Source organism: Mustela lutreola, chromosome 4, assembly GCF_030435805.1.
Source record: "Mustela lutreola isolate mMusLut2 chromosome 4, mMusLut2.pri, whole genome shotgun sequence".
Classification (NCBI taxonomy): domain Eukaryota; kingdom Metazoa; phylum Chordata; class Mammalia; order Carnivora; family Mustelidae; genus Mustela; species Mustela lutreola.
Window position 1 is genome coordinate 197,490,032 of NC_081293.1, and position 10,650 is coordinate 197,500,681.

Sequence of the window (10,650 nt, forward strand, 5' to 3'; positions counted from 1 at the left end):
CGGGATCCCGGAGCTGCCACCCCGGTCTCATTACTCCCATGTTTTCTGGGTTCCCGGCCCAGCCCCACGCACCCTGCTAGGCTTTCCAGCAGAGGGGAGCAGTCACAGAGGGGACAGGATGCAGACCCGGATCTGGGGGAAACGCAGCCAGTGAAGGGGGAGAGCAGGGAGTGAGACAGATTTGCGGGCCTTGGACTACCCACCCCAGGGCCGTGCTGGGGTGTCCTGGCCCCTCGAGGAGCCTGCTCACGTGATTACCACAACACGAGGGGCAGTCCTGGGTCTGCTGCCCCAGCATGCTTCGAAGGCAGAGACCCTGTTGTGTTCGGTCCCTGAGGCCACCACAACACAGTGTCATAGGCAAGGTGGCTTCAAACAGCAGAGCTGTATTCTCTCACATTTCTGGAGGGCAGAAGTCTGAGAGCAGGGGTCTGCAGGGCCATGCTCCCCACAAATCCTCTAAGGGAGGATCCGCTCTTGCCTCTTCCAGTTTTCAGGGGCTCCAGGGTGGTGGCTGCCCTGCTCCGGTCCCTCTCTCTGTCCTCACGGGGCCTTCCCTCCGCATCTGCGCCCACACAGTCCTCTGCCTCGAAGGGCGCCAGTCATCCTGGACTCGGGGCCCAGCCTCATGGCCTCGTCTTAACTGGGCTAATTACATGCACGTAGACCCTATTTCCAAATAAGGTCACGTTCACAGGCTCCCACTTCAGGCGATGGACTTCAACATATCTTTTAAGGGACATAATTCAACCCATAATCCTGTTCGTCTTTGTATCCTTGGGTCACAGCCTCACTTGGAAAACAGACGCAACGAGGTGACTGGTTTCCCAGAGCCAGCTTTAACCCTGCCTAACTAAAAATATGATTCCCAGCAATTCCCCAGGCCTCCTTTTCTTTCAAAACGGAGGAGCCGGTGTCCCACTTTCTAAAATTCTCCCCTGGCCGGGTTGCGTCCTTCCCCTGCGTGAACCGCCCCATACCTCTTTACCCCTGGCCACTCTGGGGCTGCCCTGGGCTTCACCCTGCAGCAGGCCCAGCCCCCTCGGGACTCCCTCTTCCCCAGGAGGAGGGTAACAGAGCTGCAGGGCTCCCAACAGCCTGGGCCTCATAGGAAAAGGCCTGGACCCCAGGGGTTTACCAAGAGCAAACTGGTCTTTCTTGTACATTCACCAGCAACATCGTTGCCAGGTCAGAGTATATTAAAACACAAAGGCTTTGGCAGAAACCCCAAAGTCTGGATGATATCTGATTGGTCTGTGACAAGCCGTGAGCTGGCAGAGAAGAGTTTCCTGTCAACAGGAAGGAAAAGAATAGAGATCAAATTATTTTCCAAGTAGGCAGTGGGAGAGAGAGAGTGACACTGGAATCAGCCATTCCACTGCGGGCCACACCGGCGAGAGGACGAGCAGGGAAGATCCAGCGGCTTCCTCTGCTCCCATGCACACACCGCGCGGTGCGGTCTCGAAGGGTTTCCCGTGGCCGAGCCTCAGGGACACAGCCTGACTCTCGTGGCCCCTCTGTCCATCTCAGGGCAAGATCACAGTCACCTAACCAAGCAGATTAAGGGCTCCGCCTCAACTCCTGCCGGCTTGGCATCTCAGCAGCCTTGGTCAAACATTTTAGGAGACTTGATAACATCTAACATTTGGTTGCTGTCATGGTATTTCAAGATGGGTCAGTCCCCTGGCCTGAAAGACGCAGGAGAGAGTGGTGCTTCGTGTGGACCGTGGTCACCGTTCAGGGTCCGAGGGCGGGCGGCTGGAGGAGAACGGGAAGAAAGAGCGCGGGATCCTGGCCCAGCTCTGAAGAGTGTCCGTGGCCCAGCTCGGTAGCCTGAGTCGCCCCCATAAAAGTGAAATGGTGCCCAGACACAGAACATCATTGGCTGTGAGCTGAACCAAACGGAAAACGGGAAAAGCGAAAGAAAATAGTCAAGGAACATTGAACACCGTGCGCATCATCGAAAAGCACACGCATTTGCAGAACGGTTTTAGCGGGTACAGAGTGACTCAGAAGTCACGGGATGAAGTGTGAGCGGGCAGAAAGGTGCTTGCAAGTACCAAGTGCCCCCGTGCCCCTCCCGTCCAGCAAGTGGTAGGACACTCAGAAGTGCAACCGCTGGCTAGAGATGAGCCGTAGAATATAGCTTTGCTGGGGCTCACCGGAGGAGGGCAGCACCCCCTCCCACCAAAAAAAAAAACCACCAGGCAAGGCAGAGATACTTAACCGGCAACGAGAATTCTCACACGGTACGTGGAAAGATGCAATGTTGAACACACGAGCTCTATCGGGTGGCGGCTTCTGGCTTTGCCACCTGACTGCCAGAGATGTCCTTTGGGAGAAATCATGGTTCACGGCCTCAGTAGTGGGCATGAGGACACTAGGCAGTATTCAGAGCCTGCTTTGTGCAAGGGTCTTGAAGCCCTCTCCCGACGGGTACTAGAGGGGCCTCGGCCAGCACGGGCCAGGCTGGAACGAAGATCACATTCGCTCCCGGCGCGTCATCGCACCGTGGGACGGGGCATGTGCTTGTTCTCAGTGGGGCCACGGTAAAGTGGGGACAAGAGGACAAGAGAAGGGTACACCCCAGCGCTAAGGTGGGCACCCCGAGGCACAGAACAGTGATTCAGCAAATCCCTGAGTTTCGTGCATGCTCTGGTCATTTCACAAGAACTGGTCCGGGGAGGTCCACACACACTCTGCAGGGGACGGCCTGCAGGGAAAGGACTTCTCAATCCATTCCCTCCCCACCTGCTCCCTCCAGAGGCTGAGGGCCGGACTGCGCATTCCTGGCACTCAGCCAACGTGCTCTGCCCACACTCTGGGAAGCCTGCTCCTCAGTCCGCCGTATTCACATCTGGCGAGATGTACCCAGTCCTCACTGATAAACCCTGGCGTCACAGGACAGCTCCAGGGCCTCCATCATCGGAAGCCTGAAGGTCCCGAGATCATACTCCGGGCTCTACACGAGCCTGCTCAGGGCACCCACGATGCACCAGAGGGCTGAATCAAGAAACGTGACAGTGGGGTCTAACAGGCTGGCCCACACGGGGCTGCCCGGGCCAGGGGCTGAGGCAGGCTCTCATCTTTATTTGGAAGTCAGCAGTATCCTGTCTGTTCAGGGTCAGTAGCCAAGGACACCTCTTCTCAATGACAAATGGTGCACGTGGTAGGTGATGCTAGGTGGGTAGACAGGCAGATACACGAGTAGGTGGACAGATGGACAGATGGATGAATGGATACCTAAACAGACAGCCAGGTGGAAAGAACAGCTCACGGGGCAGAAGAAACAGAGCAGCATTAACAACAAGGAAGTTGGAAACCAAATGTTTTTAAACCACTGTAGGTGTGAGATGCCCTGGGGAACTTATCAGATCCGCGGAACCATGGCTCCACCTTTCAGAGATTCTGACTCAGTAGGTCTGGGCTGATATTTGGAATTTCAGATCTCAAACACACACTGGGTACTTGGACTTAAGCAGGTCCAGGACCCACACTTTGAAAGACCCTGCTTGAAACCCTCGCCCCGCAAAATCTTGTTCAAGGGGTAGAAACCGACCAAGGTCAAGGCCAAGATCAAAACTGATACTGCACTGTCCTGCATGGCACCCCTTTTTCCTTCCCCTGAGGCTCAGTCCAGGCTGTTTTGGTGATGGGACCAAAGGTAGTGAGCGCTCTCGGCATTCGGTCCTCCAGCTCCAAGCGGCATCAGGACAGCTCCCACCCCCACCTGCAGCCAGCCCGTGCCCCCCCTTCTGGAGTCTCTCCGCAGAGTGGATCTGTGATGGAGGACGCTGGTCCAGGCCCACCTCCAGTGGGGGGAGGGGCTGTCCAGGCCTCAAGCAGCACGAGGCTTCCCTCTAGGGACTCCACAGTCAAAGTCATCACGGGCGACAGGACTGTCCAAGCCAAGTGGTGTCTCCACAACCTTCTCTGACCAGCCAGCTTCTCCTGGCTCTATTTTTAGTTTGTCCACAGTGACTGCGAAGGATTTCTGGAGCACCTCTCCCGAGAGGCCCAGGGAAAAGTGCCTTCTGTCCGTGGTAAGATGGAGGCATTGCCACAAGGCCGAGCTCCTTGGCACCTGACTCTGTGTCCCCAGAGGCTCCCGCAGGGTCCCTTTCTTGGAAGCCCTCCACTCCCCTGTGGCCTCCTGCTCCATCACTGGCTTGTAAACAGTTCCAAAGACCCACAGTATGCTGACCGACAGTCATCAAGCAACACACGCCTGCAATGCACAAACTTCAGCATTAATACGGAGGATATTTCTTCTGAGAAAGAAAAAGGTTAAGAACAAGGGTGCCTCTGGCCCAGTTCTGGCAGAATGCCACGCCCAGCGAGGCTTCTACAGAGTTCTTTTCCAAAACCATTCCCACCACCTTCATTGTTACTCCTGCTTTACATTCGGGATGAAGGCTCAGGGAGGAGAAGCAGACAAGACACCAAGCTGTCAGCGTTCTAAAGAAGGCTCGACTCCTGTTCCTTTTAAGGCCCAGTGCAGCCCCGAAGGAGTCCACACTCACCCTGCCACTTCTCTCCTGACTCCCACCTTCCCTTTCCCCTGACAAGACTCTAGAGTGTTTTCCTAGAAAGGTGATCCCATCTACCTAAGAAAGAGGCTAACACCAAGTCGGGCCTCATCCTCCGTTAGGCCCAGTGGCCACTCTCCCTTCAACGAAATTCAATTCATAGTTAATGTAGTGGGTGATTCCGAGTCCCCAAGACCTGTTACAACCCACAGGCCAAGGGCCTCCCCTAAAATGGACCCCTCTTTTCTGGTGTCTCAGGGCACGACAGGTGCTCTTGGTAGCAAGGAGGGTAAAGATGGTTAAGACGATCCGAGCCTGGGATGGAGGTCTGCAGGGGCTCCAACCCCGAACACTCTAGGTCATGGTTCTGTGAATGCACCAGACATGGAGGTAGAGACAGAGGCCAATCCGTGTCCAAACGGGCCTCGATCCAGCTCAGTGCATGGACAAGCTGTGCGGACACACGAGAGACCTCACGAGCCCTCTTCCCTGCCAGTGGACTCGACGCCACCAAGTCGCCCACTCACGGGACCGCCGGTGTCCCAGGACCCACTGCGCAGAATCCCAAATGTCCTTGGAAATGATGTTTTCAGGACATCAGGGATCGGCTAGGTCTGGGGCTGAGGACTCTGCCATGCTCGGCTCAGCTCGGCTGGGACGGAACTCCCCGCCTCTCCCCTGCATCCTTGGACCACACACCCTGAAGCCCTGAGGTGACTCAGTCCGCGCCCTCCTCCCTCAGGCCTGCGTTCAGCCCCTCAAACCCTCCTCTCTGGATATTTGCCAGGACAACTGAGCTGGCCCCGGCCCCCGAGGCCTCATTCCGCGAAGCCCTGTGTGTGCTGCTCCCAGGCTAACTCTCCTGATGTCGCTTTCATCACATTTAACTGCTTTTTAAAAAACATTTTATTTATTTATTTGACATAGAGAGACAAAGACAGTGAGAGAGAGAGACAGAGCACAAGCAGGGGGAGGGGACAGGGAGAAGCAGGTTCTCCACTGAGCAGGAAGCCCGATGCGGGGCTTGATCCCAGGACCCTGGGATCATGACCTGAGCCGAAGGCAGACACTTCACGACAGAGCAACCTGGGTGTCCCAAGTTTAACTGCTTCTTAATTTGGATCCCCCCCAAGAGAGCAAGACAATGACTTAAGATCCAGCAGTCTATCCTAGGCAGGAGAGCCAGATGAGCCACTAAGGGCATATTAATGAATGGACACCAGTGTGGGCAGCCCTGCCTGGACACCGCTGGGACCCTCTGGGGCTTCCTGTGGAACACATGGCACCAGGGAATGGGGAAGCAGGGGGACCACCCACTCATGTCCCTCCTCAGTTGCGGGTCGCCCCTTAGGGCATAACCCCAATCCCACACTCCCGCCAGCCTGCACTGGGGCTGAGCAAACTGGCACCCTCCAGGAGGTCTCTTGAAGACAAGAACACAGAGGTCAGCGGTGGTGTGGAGCGGAGCTGTCCCGCAGGGCCCCACGAACACTGGGTAGCCAAAGGGGCAAGGGCAGGGCATCAGCTGTGTCTGCAGCAGCTTCCTGGCACCTTTAGGACGAAGTCCTCACTCCCTCAGGCTGCCTTCTGGGTAGACCTGCCAGGTAAGAGGCAGGATGCCTGGTTCAATTGGGATCTCAGCTAACAGTGGGCGATTTTTTACTGTACGCTTTCCCAAAGGGTCCACGGGACATCCACACACAAAAAGTTACCCATCGTTTAGCTAAAATCCTACTTTAACTGGCCGTTCAGTATTTTTATCTGCTACACCTGGCAACCTTGCTTCAGAGTCCTCTTTGATCGGGCCTCAGCCTGTCTCTGAGAACCCTGATTCTCAAACCCTTTCCTCCCCGAGAAGGGGCTCCGCGCTGTGCCTGAAAGCAGTCATCTGACCCCCAGCTCACGGACGTGCTCAAGCTGGTCCCCTGGCGGGAGTGACCCAGGTTCTCACATGTGTCTCTGTCCTGCCTACTGGCTCTGGGTCTGATGTCTCTGCGAACACGTCAGTCCGCTGTCCCCTCTGAAAGCCGGTGCCGCCAGCAGCGGTCATCTGATGCCCTTGGGACATGTGCTAGCATTTGCCTGAACACCTTATTTTCCCAGCTAGAGCACAGCTCTCACCTAGACCAACACAGATCAACAGGTCATTACTAGGTGGTCAGTGACAAGACCCCCGGTCCCACCGGCAAAAGCAAGTCCTATAAGGAGGGAGACAGAGCCCCTCTCTTGCCCCCCTAGATCTCACCATCAACCAGAGCACCACATGCATGCTGTGGAACACATGAGTGAACAGCACTTTCAGCAAGGGATGTAACGTGCCAGACAAATCATGTCCAGTGAGCAAGAAGGGGGGTCAGATATTCCAGCTCCATCATGGCCCTTCTGCTCTCACAGCGTGGCCTCTTAGCCTTTTCCCGGCTTCTGGATTTTGGCCCACACAAACCACTAGCAGCAACCCTCCAGTGACCCTGAGCACACACCGTGCACACAGTCGGCCTCAGTACAATACGACCTGACACTGGCAAGTGTCCCTTTCTTTTCTCTATGTCTCTCTCTCTCTTTTTAAAAATATTTTATTTATTGGGACGCCTGGGTGGCTGAGTTGGTTGGACGACTGCCTTCGGCTCGGGTCATGATCCCAGAGTCCCAGGATCGAGTCCCGCATCGGGCTCCCAGCTCCGTGGGGAGTCTGCTTCACTCTCTGACCTTCTCCTCGCTCATGCTCTCTCTCACTCTCTCTCAAATAAATAAATAAAATCTTTTAAAAAAATTTTATTTATTTATTTGATAGACAGAGATCACAAGTAGGCAGAGAGGCAGGCAGAGAGAGGGGGAAGCAGGCTCCCCTCTGAGCAGAGAGCCCGACGTGGGGCTCGATCTCAGGACCCTGAGATCATGACCTAAGCCGAAGGCAGAGGCTTCACCCACTGAGACCCCAAGGCGCCCCTCCATGCCTCTCCTTTTAAAACCAGTTGCTCTGATGTCAACACAATAGCCATACATGTTTATAATACTTTAAATTTGCAAGCGCTTTCCCATGACTTATTTTATTTCAATATCGCTCTCAGGTAGGCAAAGCAAATTATCTCTGACAGATGGGAGAAAGCGAGTGGTAAAGGGCTCACTGGATGGATGGACGGGCGCTCGAGGGAGACTGGTAATACCCTTGTCTAAGTTTTCATTTACAAATACAGCTAAAAAGTCTCATGTCAGCCATGTAAACAAGAATAATCCATTCTAAAATGGGGTGCTTACTCCTGCATATTTGGGTCACCACCCAGTTGGCCCCGGAGCACCAGGTTACCTGCCCCGTGGGCTTTCCGCAGCAGAGGCAGGGCTGGCTCCCTCCACCACCCACAGACCTTCTCCATCCGAGTGTGGGCAAGGGAAAGGAGCTGCCTTCAACAAACGCATAAGGAAGGGGCCTCAAGGGGTTTGCCAGGGAAGTGAGTGGCAAGCAGCCCCACCCCAATCCTGCCCAGTCCCCCGCAGGCCTCTGAGGGTGGGACCCAACAGAGTGGGACTCAACCCTGCGCTCCCTCCCTATGCCCAGGACCAGTCATCCCCACAGGGAGAACAAAATCACGTTCTTCCTGGAGCCGTCTGCTCTTCGCGTATGCAGTGTCTGGGCCCGTGCATCCGCGCGTTCGTGTGCTTGCACAAACATCCACTCGGTTGGTGGAGGCCAGGGGCGTGACTCAGTTGGGGGCTTCTTTCGGGTGCAGGTAAGGGCCGCGCTGCACGTCCTGCTACCTGACTCGTCCACAGGGGAGCTGGGGAAGGCCAGGGCTACCTGGGTAGGCAAACCCCTCGGGTGGGCGCAAGGCCCCGCTCGGCGCTCCCTGCCCGGGATGGACAAAGTCGAGCCGCAGACCGATCGATGTCGCCAAAGTTCGGACGCGGGCTGCCGGCGTGGCCGGGGCTGAAGTTCGCAGCAGCTCCGCATGTGTTAGCGAATCCCGAGTCCCCAGTAGCCCGAAATGTGCTCCCCAGGGATGGCGGGAGGGAGCAGGCAAAAGGAGCGGCTGCAGAGCAGCTCCCCGCCCCGGGCCCCGGCACACCCCGAGGGGAATCGGGGAGGAGGAAGGTCCTTTGGCTGGGGGACAGCCGCACACACCCACACGCCCCCATACACACCCACACCCCCCCATACACACCCGCCTGCTGCCCCGCCCACCGCCCCTCCCCTGCGTCCCCGGCAGCCGCGCGGCTCCACCTCTCCCGAGTGCAGTCCACACCGTCCTTTTCAACAAAACAACACTACGCACCGCCCCCAGCACCCGCACCGGGCGGGATCCGGGGCAACGCCCAGCCCGCCGCCAGCCGCGCCCCGCGCCCCGCGCCCCCTCCCGCGCCCCCGCCGCAGTCGGTCGCCGAGTCCCGGCCGCGCGCCGCTGGGGAGAGAGATGGAGCCTAGCTCGGCGGCGGCCCAGCTCGACCCTGCGCCGCCACCCATCCCCGAGCGCCCGAAGTGACAGGAGGGGCACGCACGGCGCGCGCGGGGCGTCCCGCGTTAACCGCTTCGGCGCCGGGGTCGGCCGCGACGCGAGGGTGGGGAGCTGGGGACCGCGCTGCGGGCACTCACCGGGATGTGCACTCGCAGCGAACGCCTCTTCTGGCTGGGGATGTTTTTGCCGCCGCTCCCGCCGGGGCTGGAAACGTCTTTCTTCTTCTTGGTGTCCATGGCCGCGCTTCCCATAACTTTCACCAGAAGTTAATTCCGGGTGACTCGTCCCTGCAGTTCGGTCCTCTCCTTCCCCGCCCGGCCCCTGCTGCCGGCCTCCAGCCGCGAGTCTTTATTCCCCTCCGTCCACCCCGAAGACGCGGCGTGGGGACTTCCGCGGGGAGGGAAGGTGGCGCAGGTACCTCGGGCCGCCGCCGCCGGGGACGGATGGCGGTGGGCGTGGGCGCGGAGTTCACGTGTCCTCTTCCTCCGTAGAGCTCAGCGATGCAAAATTAAAGCCAGAGGCCGTACAGGCTCTGCTGTCTCTCCGGCTTACGCGTGGCAGAGGTCCCCCGCCGGGTGACAAAGTTTTCTTCCTTTTGCGAAGCGAAGCAGCATTTTCCACCCTCTCAGCTCCTCGCACGGGTTCCCAGAGGTAATCCGCAAGGCAGGTGCACGGAAGGACAGCGATCTGGGAAACGACCCTCCGTGCCTGCGCCCAAGCGCGCCGTCTGGCGAGAGCGAGACAGTTTGTATGTAAATATAATCCTCGGCCGCAGAACGAACCGGCCCGGAGTCTGGAGCCCGGCCCGTCCCCCCGCCGGGCCGGAGAGGGGAGGCGGGAGGGGGAGGCGCAAACGCGATCGCCCAGGCAATTGGGCTCCCGCTCGGCTGCGCGCCCGAGTCCCGGCGGCGGCTCGGCTCGCGGGGCCCGGCCAGCCCGAGGGCGCGCCCGCTGCGTCCGTCCGCCGCGCCGCGTCCCGGGCCCAGGGAGCCGGCAGCGAGGGGCGGCGCGGCCGGGACGCAGGCTCGGCGAGCGCGGGGCGGTGGAAGGCCGCGTGCGCTGAACAGGAAGTGCACGGCGCACGCCGCTCGCCCGCTCGCCACGCCGCCCCGAGCCGGCCCCGGGTCGGCCCCGGGTCGCCGCACGAGGTCGCCTGCCCCGCGGGCGGGGTCCTCCCTCCCCTGCGGCCGCGGCGACGCGGGACTCGCCCGGAGCCCATTGGTGATGCGTCTCGTGGCTCCCGCGTCTCCGTCTACGCCCGGCCCCCGGCCACACGCCCCCGCGCCCTGGCCCGCCGCCCCCGCAGCGGCGGAAGCCCCGGCTGGCGTGGGGATGCGCGCTGACCCGCGCCTGCTTCCGGGAGAGCCGCGGCCCCGGCCCCTCTCCGCGCGCCGAGCGGACCCCAGCGCGGTCGCTGCTGCGGGGGACGGCGGCTCGTCACAGCCCGCCCCGAACCGCCGCCACGCCCGGCTCCCCCCGGGCTCCCCCGGGGCTGCGCAGCGGAGCAGCGGGAAGTGCGGGCGCAGGGTCCGCAGCCCCGCGCCGCAGAAGACGCGGAGTTCCGAGGACTGCGGGAAGCAAGGGGTGCGGAGAGCCCTGGAACCCCCGGCGAGGCTTCCACGTGCCACCGCGTCGCCGCTCTGGCGCGGCCGTAGCCCGGGCCCGGGGGACTT

At 59.6% G+C, this 10,650-nt stretch overlaps 1 protein-coding gene across 2 annotated transcripts in view; it reads right to left on the reverse strand.

The window, feature by feature from the left end:
• Positions 1-9,872, reverse strand: part of PRKAG2 (protein kinase AMP-activated non-catalytic subunit gamma 2) — a 245,503-nt gene extending 235,631 nt beyond the window's left edge. For both annotated transcript variants that reach the window (XM_059172300.1, XM_059172299.1), the window contains exon 1: positions 9,115-9,872. In XM_059172300.1, coding sequence (XP_059028283.1) covers positions 9,115-9,228 — 114 coding nt within the window. In that variant the 5' untranslated portion in view covers positions 9,229-9,872. The remainder of the gene's footprint in view (positions 1-9,114) is intronic.
• Positions 9,873-10,650: the final 778 nt, after the last annotated feature.